A 21,552-nucleotide genomic window follows, 5' to 3' on the forward strand; every position below is an offset into this window, starting at 1 on the left:
AAATGTAGTCTGCTATACCCCTCCTGCAGTGCTAATCAGTTTTAGCTTATTGTCTGAAGGCTTTGCTGGACTTTCTTGATTGTATTTTCTTCCATTTAGATGGCAAAACAGAGACATCTGGGGAGTGGTGTAGTAGGGCTGTAGTTACGCCTTCCATAACTGGATGATATCTTGTCGAAGGCTATATCTCTAATTCAGAACAAGGCCAGCATTTGTATTGTCAAATCCAGAAGTACCACTCCATGTCCTGCATTTGCCTCTTAAACCTAGTGTCCTTCATAGGATGGCATCTAACATGGGTTCTGGCTTTCTCAGGAGAGGCTCCCGTATCTCCCTCCTTTGGAGGACTCTTGATCTCTGGAAGAAGCAGTGCTCCCAATCAGCATTCACTTGTGTCTTGCATTTTGGACTTCCTTCATGGGAGGTTGTCTGATCACTATTCTGTCACACAATGTGACCCCAGTTGTTCACTCTCCAGTCCAGTCCATAGTTTTAATTTTAGATGTGAAAAAGGTTAGTGAACAGCTGAGACCATGTAGAACCAGGAGAGGGATCCCTTTTTCCAGAGTTGTTTGAGCTAGTAACAGGTTGCCCCATAAATTGCTTGAGTGCACATGTCTCATGCTTGTGTGATCAGATATGAGGGTCCTTTCTTGTAGTTTGGGGTTTTCCACCTCCTCTCCATGCTACCAAGTAACACCGAAGTTCTTAAATAGACCCTTCTCTATGTGACTGATGTGTGTACACTGTTTTATAGTCATTCTGCCATTAATGTCATTCTGTTTTATAGTTTGCTTTCCCTCTTAATGTCATGATGGCAAACCTGTGGCTCTTCTCTCCAATCATCAGTAGGTAAGAAACCTCATTCATTTCTTTTCTTCTTTTTTTTTTTTTAAATGCATGTATCATAAAACTTTTTTTTTTTAATCGGATAATTATTATTAACCGCCAAACCATTTTCAATTTTCATAACAGTAAATGATAACACACATCTCATTAAACGTGGCTGAATGAAGCATCATTCACAAATGCAGTGTACAAACCTTACAAAAAAGACAGAACAAGATACAACCCGGGGTAAGGGAAGCATTCGTGCGGCAAGAATTGACCTCTGACCACTTGACCAAATGATGGAGTACATTCAGCCTAAAACATTTTACATTACCTTATACATTGCATCCTGAATAAAGCCCCAGACGGGAGACCTGTCATCCAGCTTCTTCCTGAGTACCCCCTTTATTTGTATACCACCTGCACCAATCTTTTATAGTTGTTCAATCTGCTATGCAGTTCTCTGATGGTGTGGACATTAGGATGAATCCCCCCTGTGATGCAATGAGTTTGCGTGCTTGATATAAAATGTGTGCAACAGTGAGCGTCATTGGACCTTCCCATAGAGCCCTAGCTTAACACGTACCCAAAATATATGTATTAAGTCAAAGTCATCTACCCTGCAGGGCAATTCCCTGTATCCCACGCACCTATTGTTTTCAGGATGGGGGATTTGTAATATTGATAGATAATCTCAGCTATGTACCCTAAATGGGATAGCCAACTAGACATTTTAACTAATATGAGCCCCCCAGAATATCCAAGTAGCCCCAATAATAAAAAGGTCCAGTTCATTTATTATAGTTACACACCTTTAGCTCACCACCCTGGGCTGTATACTTTTGTTTTCTTTCACTTGTCACTTCACAGCTCACTGCTGTGCATCACTCCAAGATGGCTGACCCCATTCTACTAAAATATTTTATCTCCCACAATCCCCCGGGTCAGCACAGCTTCTTCAGAGGAAGGTGCAGCCACAACCCTACAGCAGGGAACAAGGAGCTGGCTGCACATGGACTGGAGAGCAGAGAAAGTATACAGGTCATTTCTTTGGAAACTGTAAGGCTGCATTCACACTACCGCAAGGGGGATGTATATACGGCAATATACGTCCCCCATAGACGGCAATGGGCGCGCGGCACCCTACGGGAGCGTGTGGCACCGTACCGCTCCATACCCCATGAAAAAATAGGACATGTCCTATTTTTTCATGGCATACGGCGCCGTGCGCCATGTATCCCTATGGAGAGGGGCGGGGTGAGCAGCGCTCTCCCCCTCCTCTTCTCCCCGCACGCTGCCGTGTGCCCGCCGTGTTACGGTACGGCGGGCACCGGTCGTGTGAATCCAGCCTAAGTGTAGCAGGAGCTGCCAGTGCACAGGGATGACTTTTATTTTATGAAAAGGGGGCAGAAGATTTAATAACACTGAATGAGGGAAGTGATAAGTGTGGAGAGATAAGTGAGGTCAATCTTTGTCACCGGAGAACCCCTTTAGTATCATCTTTAAATTGTGTAAAGCAAGCGTGCCGTAATTGAAGATCTTGATGAATGGAGCGGCTGCTGCAACTGTTCTGGTCTACGTTTAGAACCCCTTCTGCTATCTGTACGCCTGCTTCTCCATGCTTTTTAAGTTCAGGAAAAGTAGTGTTCTACCTCAGTGGTGTGTATTTAGTCCATCCCGAAAAAAACGCCCTCTGAAAGCTGAAGGTTCAGAAAAAGCCTTCAAAGATTTATTGAGTTAGATCTCTCTGCATAAACCCAGTTTGGAACATCCAATGGAAGGAGGGAAATAAGTCGGTATGGTTTAGCTGGATCCTTTCTAGGTTTTGGAATCACAGCTATACCCGCCTCTAATATGGAGTTGAGAAGTCGCCCGGAGTCGTGAGCTGTCTGAGAAGTAGAATATCACACTGCATAGTGGCCAAATGAAGATAACAACTATGCCTCCATTACTATTTTTCTATATATATGCTATGTGTATACGTCGGGTGCTTTTCTGCTGTATACACTTGGTGTATATGCAACACCCTCGCCGATGCAATGGCGAGTGGGTGCTTGCGAATAAGCCCCATAACAATGTCACCACATCACAAAGGGAAATTGCAGTGGTTAATCCTGCCTGGCAAGGCAGAAGTTAAATCTGTATATGATGTAAAAGTCCAGTATCCAATGATATGTGTTACCTCCTGTCTCTGTGAACTGAGAGGTAATTGGAGGAGCAGCCACCACCTGACCAAAGGGAGGTAATAAAACCCCCTGGCCAGGAATGTTCTAGGGCTCTTAGAGAGAAGTCTCTCTCAGGAGAGAGAGGAGAGCGGTCTCTCCCAGAAGGGAGAAGAGACCGGTCCTAGTCAGGCCCTCTGGGTCTGCAGGACGCAAGCAGAGAGTAGTTAGCTGAGCAGTAGCTCAGAGTCTCTAGCATACCAGACCAGTGCAGGAAGAGCCTAGCCCCTGCCTGAAGTGGAAGATAAGACTAGAGTTAGTGTAGTGAGGAAAGGGGTGTCATCCTACCTTCAAGGGTGATACCTGAAGAGATCCAGGACTGAGCTGAAGCATCCTCTAGGACACAGCTGCCTCCCAGCCTGCCCTATACATCCAGGCTGGTGAAATACATCCTGTGGCTCCCTCCAAATACCTCTCCAGTACTCCACCATCTTGTTAAAGGCACGTTTGCTGCGGTTCCTGCGGTTCAAATAAAGAACTGTAAGTTGTTTTCTTCAACTTCTGTCTCCGTCTGGTCCCTGCTAATACGGCTGCCTTCATCACCGGCACCCTGTCCAGCACTCCAGAGACTCACACTCGGGACATTAAGGGGTTGCCCCAGGGAGATCCGCTATAGCAGCCTCTCCCTCATCATTTCTTGCCAACACCACCCTGCTGGAGACCTGCCAGGCTGTAGGACAGCCCTCCGGTTACCCCGTACCAAGCACCGTGACAATAGCGTGCTTAGGCCGCAACCGCCAGCCACTCCGGTACCGCGGGCCCCGGCTGTCTCCAGGCCTCACCTCAAAGGCTAGGCCCCGGTGGGGGATGTTGCATATACAAAACAAAAAAAAAACGTGAACCCAGCCTTAGGAAGGAGACCATAGACGAGAAGATTACCAGTCGTGGATCAATGAGTACATGTCCTCGGTTTATCTGTGGTAGATTTCCTTTAAGTATAAATTCCAGGTCTATAAAGTCTCACAAAGGCTATAGGTAAGGAGACCTGGGCACTTTTTTGAAAGTAGGGACTTCACGTGTATCATATAATTCCTCAAAAGAAGATCCTTTTCTGTAAATGTATGCATCATATACTGTATTTGTATTAATGTAGTATATACAATTTGGCATATTTTCTAGAGTGCTGGAGCGAACCCCATCAAGCAATGCTATAGTGCGGACAACAACTGCAATAACCATCTTTAATGCTGGAGTAAAGGTAGTGCGCTGTGTAATGTTCCTAACACATATGCATACAGACTGTTTTATCAGAAATGCAATTAGATTCTGTTAATAGGAAAACTTGTGTCACTTAGTTGTTGTAAGCTCATTCATGTTATAGTGACCTCTGTTGTGGCAGGTAGTGCTTGGGCAACAGGGATATTGTTAGGAAGCAGAAATGTTAATTTTACGGTCCCTATTTTTATTACTGTATATACTCTAGTATAAGCCGACCCAAGTATAAGCCGAGGCCCCTAATTTTACCACAAAAACCTGGTAAAACCTATATTTTTTTTAATCAAGTATAAGCCGAGTTTAGGTTTTCAGCACATTTTTTTTTGGTGCTGAAAAACTAGGATTATACTCGAGTCCATATGCCAGAATTATGGATGAACTGTATAAACCCACATGATTTGGTGCACAGAAAATTCGGCATAAATTTTCAGCTTTTATTTTAATATTCTACAAAATACAAGATGTTTCAGGGATGTTTCAGAAATGTTTTGCAAAATATGTTTTGTAGTGAAGGGCATTAAAATAAAGTCCTTTTTTCAGAAGATTCTGTGTACTAAATGTTTCTATTATTCTAATTTCTCAGGCACAACTCTTTCTACACAATTCTCCAAACTCAGTAGCCTCACTATTGATCATAGCATAATTATTTCCCAACATCTAAAGGACATCTACCACTAGGCGGTGTCCCCTCTGGCAGGCTCTGCTCTTCTTTTAGCTTCTTATGCCCTGGTTTTCTGGTTTGTACAAAAAACAATGTAAATTATGCAAATGAGCATGTAGGGCTCCAGGGTCCATATGTGTTATTAGTCTGGAGCCCCTCGGGCTAATTTGCATAATTTGGAAAGCCTTTTTTAATTAAAAACAAGGGCATAGGAAGCTTAAAGAAGAGTGGATCCTGCCAGAGGGGGCACACAGCAGACTCTGGGGGCTCCCTGCTTTTTCTGGGGGGGGAGGAGGGGAGGGAAATCAGATTGTTGTTATGGCTTCCCAGAGGTCTGGACTGCCCAACGTCACTACCAGTTAACCTCACAGTTGTCAGCACATGCGCCACCTAAATATGTTAAGGCATTAAATAAAACTGTCAGACTTTGAGGGGGGAAATGTATCGGGAAGGCGCTTATTAACCAAGTTGTTAAACTGGATGAATAAATGATAGGCATACAACTGGTGTCACTCTTTTTTTTTTGCTCCTTGTACAGCAGTTTTGAAAACATTTTATTTCATAGGACACATTCTCTAATCTTTTGTTTCCAATACGTCCCCCATGACGGCCCACTTGGAGGATGCCCCTTGACCTCTGTAGGGACAGGAAGCAGAGAGGTTAAAAGCCTCCCACCCGCATCCTCCCGCCAGTGTCTTCCTGTCCCTACAGGGGATAGGTCAGAGAGGCTCCTCTCCTCCTAAGGGGGGGGGGGGACGCATGTTCTCTTTTTAGAGAAAAAACTTACCGGGGTTACGCCGGCCTATTGCAGGTCGTAGTTCCCCTCCGGATCGGGTCCGCGGCCGGGTCTTCCCTCCCTGGTCCCTCGATGATCCGGACAGCGGCCTCTCCAGCAGCCGAATGGGGCCTACGCGAGGCCGCGCGGAAAGCTCCGTTCCCAAGAGTTCTTTGCGGCCGATGACGACTTCCGGCCGCGACCGGAAGTGACGTCAGACGCGCCTCGGAGCGAACGAGCGCAGCAGAGCCACCAGCTAGGGGGATGGGCTCCCCGTTAAGGTATAAAAATGGAGCTCTATCAGAGAAATGGTGTCTGTTTGGAGCATATAGCGTTTGGTGGCCTGGCCGTCCCAGACATCTTTTTGACATGGCTGATGAGGCAGACTTGGGCCTACTCCACCCTCCTGGTTACGTAAGTGGTGCTGTATGGCATGTTCTAGTAGTGTATCATATTAGAACTCCAAGTTAGTTACTCCTTACCTTTCTCCCTTAGGATAAGGATCAAGGGACTAAGGGGAAAGGAAAAGAGGACAGATCTGAAAAATCTGAAAAAGCTAGCAAACCTGCTAAGAGCAGAAGTACTGCTAAGAAATGCAATATGTGTTTTCGCACTATGCCCGAGGCTTACCAGAAGCCCATTTGTAAAACCTGTATAGAAGAGTTTATGCGAGAGGAAAAAACTTCATTTATGGATGAACTAAAATCGTTTATTGAGGAGAAAGTAGTGGCTTCAGTGGCTTCGGCAACACAGAAGGAACCCCCTCCAAAAAAACCAAGATTAGCGGACATCTCCTCCTCTGAGGAGGAAAATTATGATTCTGAAGTCCCTTCCTACTCCTTGGGGGACACAGAAGAAATCGATTCCCAGGATGTAGGTCAAAAGACTGACCCACGTCATCTCTTTCAGTTGGATGAGTTAGATAATCTACTGAAGGCCATTCGCGAAACTCTAGACATCGAAGAGGAAGTCCCCTGCACATCTAGAGAGGACGAATTGTTTGGAGGACTGAGAGCCAAAAAACAACGCGTTTTCCCAGTTAACGATACCCTTTTGGGGTTAATTACAGAAGAATGGAAGGACCCAGAGAAGAAGATCACAACTTCCAAGGGGTTTAGACGACGTCTAGTCTTTGATCAGGAAGTCTCCAAAGTTTGGGACTCTGTTCCTAAAATGGATGTGCAGGTGACAAAGGTTGTCAAGAAAACAGACTTGCCGTTTGAAGACTCGGCGCAACTCAAAGACCCTATGGACCGAAAGGCAGATGCCCTTCTTAAAAAGGCCTGGGAAACATCCATGACAAGCCTAAAGTCAAATCTATCGGCTACCTCAGTTGCCAGAACCCTCTTCTTCTGGTTAAACCAATTGGAATCCCACATCAAAGAAGGCACCCCTAGAGCTTCTCTGTTAGGAAGTATTCCTCTTCTTAAATCTGCCACTGCCTTTCTAGCTGATGCTTCAGCTGAAGGCGTCCGTTTTGCGGCCAAAGAAGGGGCTCTAACAAATGCCACAAGGAGAGCCTTGTGGTTAAAACAATGGGGCGGTGACATTCGTTCTAAAACGAAGCTATGCAGCATCCCGTTTACTGGAGATTTCGTCTTCGGTCCAGAGTTGGACGCCATATTAGAAAGAGCCTCTGATAAGAAGAAGGGGTTTCCGGAGAACAAAGCACCTTCCAAGAAACCTTCATTTCGTCCCTTCAGGAACACCAAGGAGACCTTTCGGGGCAAAGGTAAACAGGGTCGCTGGAGTTACCCTAAAGGCGGCAGAGGTCGGGGGTTTCTATTCTCAAATTCCCCTGACAACTCCGGAGGGAAGAGACAATGACGCCAGAGTGGGGGGGCGTCTTCTAGGGTTTGTCAACCAATGGTCTTGTATTACCTCAAACCCTTGGGTCCTGAATATTATCAACTCGGGATACAGGATAGAATTCACTACCCCCCCACCATCAAGATTTATGCCTCCCTTATTATCTACCTCTTCCTCTACCCATTCTCTCATCTGGCAGGAAGTCTCATCTCTCATTCTCGCAGGAGTGATCTCCCGGGTCCCTCAAGATCAAGAAAAGACGGGCTTCTATTCTCCCCTCTTCCTGGTCAAAAAACCAAACGGGTCAAACCGGATGATAATAAACTTAAAGGCCTTGAACAAGTTCATCACTTACAGACGTTTCCACATGGAATCGGTAAGATCTGCGACCCAAATCATTTACACAGGTTACTGCATGTGCACAATAGATCTGCAAGACGCCTATTATCACGTCCCAATTCACCCATCATCTCAAAAATTCTTAAGATTTTCTGTCCTCTCTCCAGAGGGTTCTGTCCTACACTTTCAGTTTCGGGCTCTCCCCTTTTGGGATTTCATCAGCTCCAAGAGTGTTTACAAAGATCATGGTGGAGGTGGTTGCTTTTCTGAGACTTCAGCGAGTATCTATCGTCCCTTATTTAGACGACCTGCTGATTGTGGGAAAAGACAGTCCAGATCTCATTATAGCAAGAGATCTTACGATACACAAGCTTTCAGAGTTGGGATGGTTAATAAACACCCCAAAGTCAGATCTTTCTCCCTCCACCCTCAAGAAATTCCTTGGTGTAATGTTAGATTCCACTCATCTGATGTCCTTTCTTCCTCAGGGAAAAGCGGAAGATCTGAGACAACACGTTCGCTCCTTCAGAATGAAGATTTCTATATCAATCCGAGGAGCCATGAAGATCTTGGGACTCCTTACAGCCTGTCTCCCATCAGTGGCCTGGAGTCAAAATCATTCTCGCATCCTACAGAATTGGATTCTGAGCAGTTGGGATCGAAGACCCTCAGGTTTGGACAAGAAGGTCATCATCCCATCCTCAGTAAAAAGAAGTTTACAGTGGTGGTTACAGAGGAAGAACCTGGAGAACGGGGTCCACTGGCATTGTCTTCTGCGTCTCACAATTGCAACCGACGCAAGCAGTGTGGGCTGGGGAGCGGTCTTCCCTTCCCATTACGCCCAAGGTCTATGGACGCCTTCCCAATCCCGGAAGCCATCAAACTATCGAGAGCTACGGGCCATCTGGGAAGCCCTAAGGCAAAATACACCTCTCCTGAAAAACAACCATGTACACATTTTATCAGACAACACCACAGCGGTGTCTTACTTAAGAAGACAGGGGGGGACAAGATCGACGACTCTTTCCACCTTAACACATACGATCTTCTCCTGGGCAGAGGAGAACGTGCTCTCCCTCTCCGCAACTCACCTGAGAGGAGTTCTAAACAAAGAGGCAGACTACCTCAGCAGGGAACAGATTTCTCCCAACGAATGGAGCATCAATCCAGAGGTCTTCATCCATTTGACAAGTCTGTGGGGAATTCCTCAAATCGATCTCTTCGCCACAAAGAAGAATACGGTATGCCATCGATACTACACTCTGGAGGCAGGAGCACCGAAGGATCGACTGGATGCTTTCAGCCACCGATGGGTCGAACCTCTTTCCTATGCCTTTCCCCCTATTCCCTTAGTGGCAAGGGTCCTCAGAAAAATCCTTACGGACCAGGCAAGGGTGATACTGATCTGTCCAAATTGGCCAAAGAAGAACTGGTATCCTCTGTTGACATCCCTGACCCAGCAGCAACCAGTGATACTACCCTCACGGAGAGACCTGTTACACCAGGGACCGATTCTACATCCCGACCCGGGACGGCTTCAGCTAACAGCTTGGATCCTGAGTCCGAATTCCTGACATCGCGGGGACTTTCAATGGCTGTAGTAACAACTCTTAAGGCAAGTAGGAAGAAGGTTACGTTCGCAATTTATCATAAAATTTGGAAAAAATTTGTAACATTTTGTGGAGATAATCCTCCATCTCAATCTAACCCCAATATCTTACAGATTTTGGACTTTCTACAGAAAGGCCTGGAACAGGGCCTTTCTACTAGCACCTTAAAGGTCCAGGTCTCGGCCCTTGGCGCCTTCTGCGATCGTCCACTGGCGGAGCACAGGTGGGTCAAAAGGTTTATCCTAGCCTCCTCCAGAATCAGACCCCAGATTCTCAGGAGAGTTCCTACATGGGACCTAAAACTGGTTCTAGACGCACTTTCCAGACCACCATTTGAACCTCTGGATAGCGCCAACATAAAGAACTTAACGTTAAAAACTACCCTTCTTGTTGCTGTCACTACAGCTAGAAGATTGGGTGAAATTCAGGCTATTTCAATCAAAGAGCCTTATATGCGAGTTCTGTCTGATCGTATAATTCTTACTTTAGATCCAGGCTTCATTCCCAAGGTGACATCCAGATTTCACAGAGCTCAAGAAATCACACTACCATCTTTTTGCGAAAATCCCTCCACTAGTAGGGAAGCTTCGTGGCACCTTCTAGACGTAAGAAGAATTGTACTAGCTTATATAAAAGCTACGGAGTCCTGGCGTTTAGACAATAACTTGTTTATTCAATTCCAGGGAAAAAACAAAGGGAGAAAGGCCTCAAAGACATCAATAGCAAGATGGCTAAAGTTAGCTATCTCCACCTGTTATACGCAACAAGGGAAGGAGACCCCAACGGACCTAAAAGCCCATTCCACCAGGGCTATGTCCACTTCCTGGGCTGAAAAAAGAGGTGCATCATTAGAGCAGATTTGCAAGGCCGCTACCTGGGCCTCATCATCCACCTTCATAAAACACTACAGACTGGATTTGCCTTGTTCTCAAGATCTTTCCTTTGGCAGGAAAGTTCTACAAGCTGTCATCCCACCCTAAAAATTTCTACTTATCTGGTAGATCTCCAAGTGGGCCGTCATGGGGGACGTATTGGAAATATAGAATTAGACTCACCGGTAATTCACTTTCCATCTAGTCCTCCATGACGGCCTATATATATTCCCTCCCTGACTTATTCTGTATGTATGTGAATGTTTAACATACAAAATAAAATTTTGTTGTACCTTCCACCGGTGTAGTTATTTGGTAGACACTGGCGGGAGGATGCGGGTGGGAGGCTTTTAACCTCTCTGCTTCCTGTCCCTACAGAGGTCAAGGGGCATCCTCCAAGTGGGCCGTCATGGAGGACTAGATGGAAAGTGAATTACCGGTGAGTCTAATTCTATATTTTTTGGGGTTTTATTTTTATTGATTTGTAAGTCTCTTATTTATGGAACCCACATATATGTTTCATCCAATTAATAGCCCATGTATATGTGTATTTATTCAGTCCAATGTGATCCCTCGCATGGCAAGAGCTACGGTCAACTTCCGTATTCACCCAGGTCAAACCGTTACTGAGGTAAGAAACTTCTCCGTTTTCTGTATACGTGAATATAGAGGAATGTCCATTCACACAGCAACATAGTAAATAAGGTTGAAAAGGAGTCCATCCTATAATACTAACATTTTTGATTTTGAGAAAACAAAAAAAAAAAACACTTGCATGAAGAAGAAACCAATTGCCTCAAATTTCTTTTCAAAATCACATATGGCAGTATGAGTAAATCTCTGGATCAATACCTCATCTTTAATCTAGAACTTACATTTTTGCTGCATATTTTGGTGAATATGCACATGTGAGATATGTATGAACCCCTCAGATCCTGTTTTAAGAAAGTACATTTATGTATATAAGTAGTCTGGATTTTTACATATTTTTAAGTAATTTTTTCATTTTATTACTGTTGCTGTAAAGTTTCAGGAAGGTTTTTTTTATTTTTTTTATTACATAAACAGTTATTTTTGCATTGTAGGCTGTGCTTTCTGAAAAAAAATTACTTTGACAGAAAAGGAGCTTTTGACTTTGTGAATTGTATATTTTTGAATACATTTGTGGCTTGCAGCTTTTGTTTTAGGATCTTTGGAAATGTAAATACCAATGTTTTAATATGGTCTTTTTCAAGAAGGATGTCATAGAATTATCCTGGAAAGTAAAGACAAATTTTCTTGTTTCTTTTCTAAGATGCTTAGATAATATTCATACAGTCCTGTATAAATGCTTTCTTGTGTGCATCTTCCTATCTCAACTCCCTTGTACCTGTACTTGTGGCAGGGGCGTAGCGCCTTATATATGCAGCTCTGCCATAACTGCCCAAAATAGAAATACCATTTTAACATAACAATATAAATGAGAGTAATCTTGGACAAAGCTTAAAGAGGTATTTCCACTAAGGCAATATTCTTTAAATATGCTCAGGATAACTTGCTGTTGTTAACAAAAATACAGAATTTCACAGATAATTCCAACCTGTCTCTATCTGTACTGGTGTGTACAATTTTGGTTGCCTGCGGATCCGACCCTAAATCGGAAGTCTAGGGTTTGGAAGGACATACTATTCTCCTGTCTGACACTGTAACGAGGTCCTCTCTGTCTCCAGCCCCCATACTTGCATTCCAAGACATGCTCACACATACACAGACTTCCTGCCAGCAAGCAGCGTGAGGAGAGTACATGTGCTGTGAGAGCTACAGGCAGATAAGGTCTTTATGCGGGGGGGGGGGGGGAGGGGGTAGCTCTTATAGCAGAGCCGACAGTGTATGTTATAGCAGAGCTGAGAATGTCATGTGTTACATGCATCTCATGGATCTCATCATCTCTCATCTGTCTCATCTCTTTTTCTGTGTCAGATACTAGTGAATGTTCAGAAGCTAAATGAAAGTGTAGATAAACCTGTACCCTAATAATATAAGCACATTGGCAACACACAGCATCTCGCAGCACTAAAGGGATCATTATGAGTCCCTGTCCACACTTTTACACTGACCAGCATAGGAAGTGATAGCAGCTAAAACAGTAAAAAAAAACTCACTAGGGAATGGAAATTTGAGAATTTTCTTTCATGGGCAAACCCCTTCCAGTGTGATGATATTGTGATAAGAAAACTGTAAAGTATAAAATCTTGCTTAACTTTGCTCTTAATAAAAATAAGCAATTCTCTAATTGCTGATAGCAGGGGTTTTACCCTGTCCCTCCTAGGTTACACTCCATTTGTCATGCTTTCTGGTAACCATGGTAAACCACACAGGACGGCTGGAAAAGAGAGGAAACTTATCACATACTTCAGGTCAGCCAATTACAAAAATGCTGGCCTCAGTGCCCTTAACTAATGTCCCAACCAGAAATTGCCGCCCACTTCAGGAGAAGCTGAATATGATTTTATAAGAAGGGATGATGGATATAGAAGGCTATATTTCAGGATAGGAAGAAACCAGGAGCATGATACAGGTATCGTTAGAATTGTTATCAAAATCTCTGTCCAGCTATGCCAAAACAATTTGTTTTGTAACTTTAAAGTTGCGCTTTAAGTTTGGTAATCCATCAGCCATTTTTTAATTTTTCAGGTGTTGGACATAGTGCGGAACACCATAAGTGATGAAAGAGTGGAAATTTCAGTTCTCAACTCATTTGATCCTCTCCCTATAAGCCCCTTTGATGAATCCAACTTTGGTTACCAGACTCTACAGCGAACAATTCATTCTGTCTTCTCCGCAGCCCCTGTTGCCCCAGGTATAAATGTGTTTGTAATATATTATGCAGAAATGTCCTGAAAAAGTCTCAGCCTATCAAAAAAAGGTTTAATAAAGAATAAAAATAGAACAGTTATCGAATATACTGCAGAAAAAAAAAGTTGTGACGTGACCAAAAAATTCAAATATTTGACTAGAATACAATGTGTCATGCATTGTACTCAAAATGGTGCAGAACAAATCTTTACCTAATTTATTTTATTAGGGGTCTGCATTGGAAATACTGACAGCCGTCATTTTGTCAACCTGACTGACAGCATCTACCGTTTTAGTCCTTTCAAAATGAAATCTGAAGATCTGAGCAGGTAGGAAATAATTGTAATTGTTCTATAATATGTTCACTTTGCAAGCTGAATACTTAACATTTGTAATCGTATCACACATATAAACAAAATGATGCAGGGGTTGTTTAACCCCTTATCACCGACACTAGTTTTCAGCTCAATGACCAGACTCGATTTTTCAAATCTGACATGTCTCACGATAATTGGTTATAACTTCGGAGCGCTTTAAAATATCCTGGTGATTTTGAGAATGTTTTCTCGTGACACATTGTACTTCATGTTAGTTATAAAATTTAAGTGATAAGTTTTGCGTTTCGTTCTGAAAAAAAGTGAAAATTTGGCAAAAGTTTGTAAAAATTCTTCATTTTCCAAGTTTGAAATGTTCTGGTTTACAGACAGGAAGTAAAACTACCCAAAAAGTTTGATAATTAACATTTACAGAATATCTGCTTTATGTTGGGATGATATTTTATGCTTCCGGTCACTTTTCTAGGATGTTATGAGTTGCAGAACTTTAGGTGCCATTTTTCTTATTTTCATGAAAATTGCCAAAACTCACATTTTGAGGGAAAACTCAGCTTCCAAGTGACTTTGAGAGGCCTAAATAATAGTAAAACCCCATAAATTACCCCACTATAGAAACTTCACCCCTCAACGTATGTAAAACAACTTCTATTAAGTCCATTAACCCTTTAAGTGTTTCACATGGGTTAAAAAATATGGACCTGCGATTTAGAAACTAGAATTTTTTTGGAAATACATTCATTTAGGCCAAAACTGACATTTTCAGAATAAATTAAATGATGAAAGGCGCCATTCACAGCAGATTTGTATTGTCACATTGTACGACCTATAAATTTTTTTTTTTTTTGGTAATGCGATCATATGAGGGCTTATTTTTTATGGGACGAGATACAATGTATAAATAATTTATTTTGGGAGTCTAAAGCTAATTCATGAGATTTTATTAACTATTTCAAGGGGGACACAAACAAAATCATCAATTTTTATCTTGGCTTGTTAGCATTTTTTTTCCCCCCGCTCACTGTAACGTAAAAATAATATTTTATCTTTATTCTCTGGTTCACTACGATTGCGGTGTTACCTCATTTATATAGTTTTTCTTATTTTTGCTCAATTTTCCTGAGCAAAACCAATATTGGAGAAAATCGCATTGTTTTTACTATTGACAACTTTTCAGGGCCATAACTTCTGTATTTTTCTGTTGTCAGATCTGGTTGAGGGCTTATTTTTTGCGAAAACAGTTGTTCTTTTCAGTCCTATCATATTAGGTAACGTAACTTTTTTTGAACATTTTTTGTGATGGTGTTTGATGAAAAATTGTATATTATGGGAAGTTTTTCGAGTTTTTTTTTTTACGTAGTTCACCGAGCGGGTTCAATATTGATTTAGATTTATTGTACAGATTTAATACGGACGCGGTGATACCAAATATGTATGTTTTTGTGTTTTATTTACTTTATTTGCATTTTATGTGTTACAGGGGAGATTATGGGACTTTTATTTTATTTATTTAATTATATTATAAAAAGATTTAATTTTTTTTTTTTTTTTTTACTTTTTTACATTTTCTACTTCTTGGCTTGAATAAGCGATCATCCGATCGCTTATTCAAGCCTTTACACTGCAATACACTTGTATTGCAGTGTATAGTGAAAGTAACTGAGCATGCTGCGCATGCTCAGTTACTTACAGCCGGGTCCTGCCAGGAAGGCAGGACCCGGTGAGAAGAGGAGCCGACAGCCCCGGGTCACTCGTCGGAACCCGGGGCAGCGGCAGGAGGGATCGGATCCCCCGGTAAGCACACCGGGGGGGTCCGATCCACGGGGGACACACTTGCACGCCGCGGTCATGCTTGACCGCGGCGTGCAAGGGGTTAAACACCCGGGATCAGAGTTTTTCCGATCCCAGGTGTTAGTGCCGGGTCTGGGCTGTGATATCACAGCCCGACACCGGCACCAGCGAGACCCGGTGTCCCGAAAACTACTTCTGATGCGCCGCCGTAGAAAGGCGTCGCATCAGAAGAAGTACCCTTAATGACCGCCGTAAAAACCCGATAGGGCGGTCATTAAGGGGTTAAGCATTGGAGATATCTAAAAGCCATGGACACTTTTAACACGGTAAATAATAATTATACAAACATAATTTACAAAAATAAACATACAAACCTTGCCATAAAATCGTTTTATGCGTTTTCCTTTCTACTAGTGTTCCCAAACCTTTTTGTATTTGGGGATGGGCTGCCAATTTTTTTTTTTTTTTTTTAATACCATGAACCGGCCTGGGTAACCCTCTTACTATGGTCCCTGGAAAATAAAATTGTGTGCCCCATAAATAGTCAGTATTTAATCCCAAAACACATTATGTGCCATTTACTGCAGCCCCAGCATTAAAATACCACTTTTCTTGCAGCTGCCCTTTTTTATGTATTCCCCTTTTTTATATTTAAATAAGAAGACTGCTACAGAAAAGAGGATATTTTAATACCCCTTTTAAAATACCTATAATGTCCCCTTGTCTTTGGGCTTTTCATCATAAAAAAATATATAGTTATCATATCATATCATATATACGCAAGTATAAGCTGCCCTAAGTGTAAACAGAGGTACCGTATATACTCGTGTATAAGCTGAGTATTTGAGCACAAAAAATGCTTATACACGAGTCAATTTTTTTTAAAAATAAACGTAATACTCACCCTCCGGTGTCCCCGATGTTCGTCGCGGCTCCCCATGTCTCCTCTTCTATCTTCTCTATCCGGCAGAGTCGCGTCCATGCGACCTGCCGGCCGTCGCACACCATGATGCAACGCTGTCGCCGCAGATAGTGGCGACAGTGTCGCATGGTAGTGTGCGGCGGCCGGCAGATCGCATGGACGCGGCTCTGCTGGCTAGAGAAGATAGAAGGAGCTGCGACGGGGATCGGGAGCCGTTTATTTATTTTTTTCTGTTTGGCAAACTGCGGGGGGCTGGCTGGCTGTATACCACTTGGGGGCGGGCTGGCTGTATACTACATTCTCGGCTTATGCTTGAGTCAATAGGTTTTCTCAGTTTTCTGTGGTAAAATTAGGGGTCTCGGCTTATACTCGGGCCGGCTTATACTTGAATATATACGATACCTAATTTTACCACAAAACTGGGAAAACTTGGCCTGGAGTATAGGCACAAGTTATGAAATGCAGATGCTACCTTTTAATAGTGACCACCCTTCACTAATAACATGTCCACGCAGCGGGGGCCCCCCCCCCCTCACTAATAACATGTCCACGCAGCGGGGCCCTCCCCCCCCTCACTAATAACATGTCCACGCAGCGGGGCCCTCCCCCCCTCACTAATAACATGTCCACGCAGCGGGGCCCTCCACCCCCCAACACTAATAACATGTCCACGCAGCGGGGTCCTCCCCCCCTCAACACTAATAACATGTCCACGCAGCGGGGCCCTCCCCCCCTCAACACTAATAACATGTCCACGCAGCGGGGCCCTCCCCCCCTCAACACTAATAACATGTCCACGCAGCGGGGCCCTCCCCCCCCTCAACACTAATAACATGTCCACGCAGCGGGGCCCTCCCCCCCCTCAACACTAATAACATGTCCACGCAGCGGGGCCCTCCCCCCCCTCAACACTAATAACATGTCCACGCAGCGGGGCCCTCCCCCCCTCAACACTAATAACATGTCCACGCAGCGGGGCCCTCCCCCCCCTCAACACTAATAACATGTCCACGCAGCGGGGCCCTCCCCCCCCTCAACACTAATAACATGTCCACGCAGCGGGGCCCTCCCCCCCCTCAACACTAATAACATGTCCACGCAGCGGGGCCCTCCCCCCCTCAACACTAATAACATGTCCACGCAGAGGGGCCCTCCCCCCCTCAACACTAATAACATGTCCACGCAGAGGGGCCCTCCCCCCCTCAACACTAATAACATGTCCACGCAGCGGGGCCCTCCCCCCCTCAACACTAATAACATGTCCACGCAGCGGGGCCCTCCCCCCCTCAACACTAATAACATGTCCACGCAGCGGGGCCCTCCCCCCCTCAACACTAATAACATGTCCACGCAGCGGGGCCCTCCCCCCCTCAATAACAGGGGACGTGCCCCCCTCCACCCCCACAAAAAAAAAGCAACAAAAGAATTCACTCACCACCAGCTCTTCATCCCGCGGCTCCGACTTAATCTCTCTTTAGATTCACGGAAGTGTGGGCAGAGGCACGTCTATGCTCTATGTCCGCATAGATCTGCCTCTGCTCGCTCTGTCTGGATTCTGCGATGAAAAGAAGCAGGAGCCGTGGATGAAGAGGCGTGCCGGAGGCGAGTATCCGGTTTTGGAATACCACTGCTTTATACAATACCAAATTTGCAAGCTTCTTCTAGTTTGAGATTTTCCTCATGCCTTTATCCACTTACCTCCACTACTCTGCCTAATCTCCTGATTACCAGGAACAGTCTGTATTAGGCTTCATGCACACAATTGTGTGTTCAGTGTGGGCGCAAACAGCGGAAAGTGATAACCGTGGCCATGTCCAATGGTAATAAGCAACCACGCCACAGACCAGGTCAGAAATAGGACTTACTCACAGTGTGGTGAGACACCGTGCATTCACCATGCCTCACTGCACAGTGACACTATATGCATTTTTGCATTGGGACTTCTGGATGTGGATATAAAACAAAGACAAACTGCTCTGTTTATAACCCCTTAACGACGCAGCCATTTTACAGCTTAAGGCTCAGCCCCATTTTTTTGTATTCTGACATATCATAAACATCTTTTAGGAAGATTGTTAACCCCTTGATCTTCATAGTAATTAAATCAAAATGGAGGTGAAATTTACAATGGTCAAATTTTGTCAATTATACGTTCATTTAGCCCTAAAATTTACACATTTCCAAAAGATAAAAAGAGAAAACTCATCTTGCATTTTGTTATGCAATTTCTCCCGAGTACAGAGACCCCCCACATGTGGACGTTACTTGTTTTATGGGCACACAGCGGGGTGCAGAAGGGAAGGACAGCCCTGCAGCTGCCAGGATTTCAGTTTCCTCATTGGCCCCTTTTGTAGGCTATAAAATTTTTGCTTTTTCGTTATTGGGGCCAAGTGATTTTTTTTTTTTTGCAGAATGAGATGCTTTTTCCAGTGTTACCATTTTTGGGTTGGTATCCCCTATTGTTGAAAATTTATGAACTTTTTTTTTGAGGGCAGGAATAGAAAAGCATCAATTCTGTACTGGATTTTTATTTTTTTTGGTGTTCACCGTACAGCCTAATAATCATATTATCTTTATTCTGTGGGTCGATACGATTACGGGGATACCATACTTGAATATTTTTTCTTAAGTTTTACTAAATTTGTCAAATATAAGCCTAATGTGGGTAAAATCTATTAATTTTGCATTGCAGTCTTCCAAGTGGCATAACATTTTTTTACATTTTTTGGCTATGGTCACATCATTCTGGAGTACAAATGTTTTTTTGATCACTTTTTATTGCATTTTTTTTTGTGGGATTGAATAGGTAAAAAACATAATTTTTTAAGTGTTTTTTTACTTTATAATGTTGAATTCAACACATTTAATTTGAAAAATATTAATGCTTAATTATAACTTTACAGTATGCAATATATGGACTTGATGACATTTCAATGTGTGAAGTACAGATGAACATTGAAGAATTTTGAACAAACTTGTATAATCTAAAGTTGGATCATAGTGTTTATCTGTTTTGGAGCAAAGAGGGGAAAGGAGAAACAGGTTAAAACTGTGTGAATGAGAAAGGAATGTGGGGGAGTAGAAAGAGTTTAGGTTAGTTTTGAAGGGAGAGAAGTTTTCTCATTCTTGTATAGTGCAGTAGGAGGGAGAGCGCATAAAGTCCAACCAAGGGCCCCATGTTACAGTGTGGCTTTCCTTTGTGCGGTGAGATGATCGTGACTACAAATGTTCAGCCTTCGCAGATGACGTTCTTGTATACCTTACAAATCCAGGCACATCTCTACCCCCGCTCATGACAGTTCTAGAAACATTTGATCACTTCAGCAACCACAAAGTAAATGTATCCAAAAGTGTGGTGATGAGCCTGGGCCATCGAGACGCAGAGATACGTGACTTGCGTTTGCTATACCCCTTCTCCTGGCAGCAGAAGGCTATTACTTACTTAGGGATCCAAATCCCTTCTGACCTTAAATCCACATATGCCCTGAATCTTGACACATTCCTGCAACCCGCAAAAGAGACTTAACGAACTGGTCATCTAAACAAATTTCCTGGGTAGGTAGTTAATTGTATCAAAATGACTCTACTACCAGGTTGTTATACCTGTTTCAAACGATCCCCCTGGCCCTTCCCAAAATGTTCTTCCAGAAACTATCGAGCCTCCTAAACAAATTTATCTGGTCCTCCACTCCCCCCAGGATATCTAAACCAACACTGATTTTGAGAAAGTTGCAAGGGGGTCTGGGACTCGCAGAGTGTAAAAAAACATAATTTTTGGCAGGCTTTTAAGAAGAGTTCTTTTTTTTTTTTTTTTTTTTTTTTGGAACGGTGTTCATCTTGCGGGTTCAATAATTGTTTACTTTTATTTTACGGTTTTTAAGGACATGGTGATACTATATATATGGGGTTTGTGTAATGATTTAGACATTATGGGCATTTTCATTGGTTTATTATTTTATTTTTTATTAACTTTTTTTTTTTTTTTTACTTTTTTGCTATTTCCGCCATGGGATATGAACAAGCAATCATCTGATTTCTTGTTCATAATAATACTCTGCAATACTGATGTATTGCAGGGCATTACAGTGTCAGCCTATGCACATGCATAGGCTGACACTGTGCCTTTAAGATAACGTCACAGGGGTTAAACACCCGCGATCGGAGCCCACTCTGACCGCAGGTGTTACACTGAGTTGTCGGCCATTAGTTACAGCCGGCACCCCATGTATCCGAATACCGATTCGGCTCCGATCTTGAGCTGAACCCGCATCAGCTCTGCGTCCAATATATCGGATGCTGAGCGCTAAGTCCCTGCGCTCAGCGTCTGATATATCGGACGCAGAGCGGGAAGGGGTTAATGGATCTGCTATGGACACTCCTGTGGGAATAAGCTCTAAGATTTTAGACCTAATGGCCAAAGTGGAAATCAAAAGATCTATACATTCCTTTAAAAAAATATATGATTTTAAAAAAATTTATACAGTACTTGAAATGAAAAGTACTAAACTTTTGGTGACTCTCTCAAGTGTAAGTGAATGTAACTAATTCTTTAGTGTGCATTAGTATAACTATGACTTGCTATTTGTCTTTCAGGATCCATGGGCTAAATGAGCGTATTTCTTTGGAGGGCTTAGAACGTCTTACCCAGTTCTACTGTCAATTGCTCCAGAATGCTGACTCTGAGAAAGTTCCTGTTGCACATCGAGCCACCCATGAACTATAATAAAGGGTTTAATGGACATCTACTACCAGGATGGAGGACTGTAAACCAATCACACTGACATATTGATGTGTGTCACCTATGGCAGGACCTGCTCTTCTGTTATTACAAAAAAGGCTTTTACGATTATGCAAGTGAGCTCATTTGCATAATTTTAAAGCCCTTTTTTTTCAAGGACATAGCTTAAAGAAGAGCAGAGGGAGCGCACACCAGTATGTCAGTGTTCTTGGTTTTACATTCCTTCATCCTGGAGGTAGATGTTTTTTTTAAGTTTTATTTGCTTGATTAAATGAATTTTAAAACTTGAATATTTAAAGGGGTTGTCCATTAAAGATGGTAACAAATATAACTTTTGTTCCCAATGCTTCACAGTATGAGCACGTTTTTTCTGATTGCCTAAGAAGCCCTATGTGCACACATTACGGATGAAAAAAACTTTAAATCTGCATCAAATATTTGTTATTTTTGTGTGGATTTGTCTTATTGCATATTTTGCTTCCTTTTTACAGCTCATTTGAGTTCATTTCAAGCAAAAATCTGCTTGAAATCAACATGACGGTGATTTGATGCAGAAGTTCACAAGCCCATAGACTTCAATGCAAACAAACACACACCAAA

The 21,552-nt window shown here is 43.1% G+C and overlaps 2 protein-coding genes across 4 annotated transcripts in view; both read left to right on the forward strand.

Annotated features, from left to right (window-relative positions):
* PM20D1 (peptidase M20 domain containing 1) overlaps positions 1-21,308 on the forward strand; it is a 31,963-nt gene extending 10,655 nt beyond the window's left edge. Inside the window, exons 8-13 of the mRNA XM_072137486.1 lie at positions 791-852; positions 4,173-4,251; positions 10,894-10,965; positions 13,008-13,173; positions 13,399-13,498; positions 20,808-21,308. Of these exons, the coding sequence (XP_071993587.1) occupies positions 791-852; positions 4,173-4,251; positions 10,894-10,965; positions 13,008-13,173; positions 13,399-13,498; positions 20,808-20,937 (609 nt within the window). The 3' untranslated portion in view covers positions 20,938-21,308. The remainder of the gene's footprint in view (positions 1-790; positions 853-4,172; positions 4,252-10,893; positions 10,966-13,007; positions 13,174-13,398; positions 13,499-20,807) is intronic.
* Positions 7,657-10,750, forward strand: LOC140118973 (uncharacterized). 3 transcript variants are annotated; one of them, XM_072137485.1, is made up of 3 exons: positions 7,657-9,685; positions 9,952-10,067; positions 10,146-10,286. In XM_072137485.1, the coding sequence occupies exons 1-2, from the start codon at positions 7,662-7,664 to the stop codon at positions 10,037-10,039; spliced, it is 2,112 nt and encodes a 703-aa protein (XP_071993586.1). In that variant the 5' UTR covers positions 7,657-7,661; the 3' UTR covers positions 10,040-10,067; positions 10,146-10,286. The 3 variants fall into 3 exon arrangements, with proteins under 3 accessions (XP_071993586.1, XP_071993584.1, XP_071993585.1); XM_072137483.1 differs by having other exon boundaries at positions 7,657-10,067; positions 10,146-10,750; XM_072137484.1 differs by having other exon boundaries at positions 9,952-10,158.
* Positions 21,309-21,552: the final 244 nt, after the last annotated feature.

Source organism: Engystomops pustulosus, chromosome 2 (assembly GCF_040894005.1).
Source record: "Engystomops pustulosus chromosome 2, aEngPut4.maternal, whole genome shotgun sequence".
Classification (NCBI taxonomy): domain Eukaryota; kingdom Metazoa; phylum Chordata; class Amphibia; order Anura; family Leptodactylidae; genus Engystomops; species Engystomops pustulosus.

What these genes read in the sequence shown, in the direction of transcription:
- LOC140118973 (XM_072137483.1), top strand. Translation starts at nt 7,662, where the DNA reads ATGCCTCCCTTATTATCTACCTCTTCCTCTACCCATTCTCTCATCTGG. An exon ending in CTTCGTGGCACCTTCTAGAC is followed by an intron (nt 10,068 to 10,145) that starts GTAAGAAGAATT and finishes ATTCAATTCCAG; the next exon opens with GGAAAAAACAAAGGGAGAAA.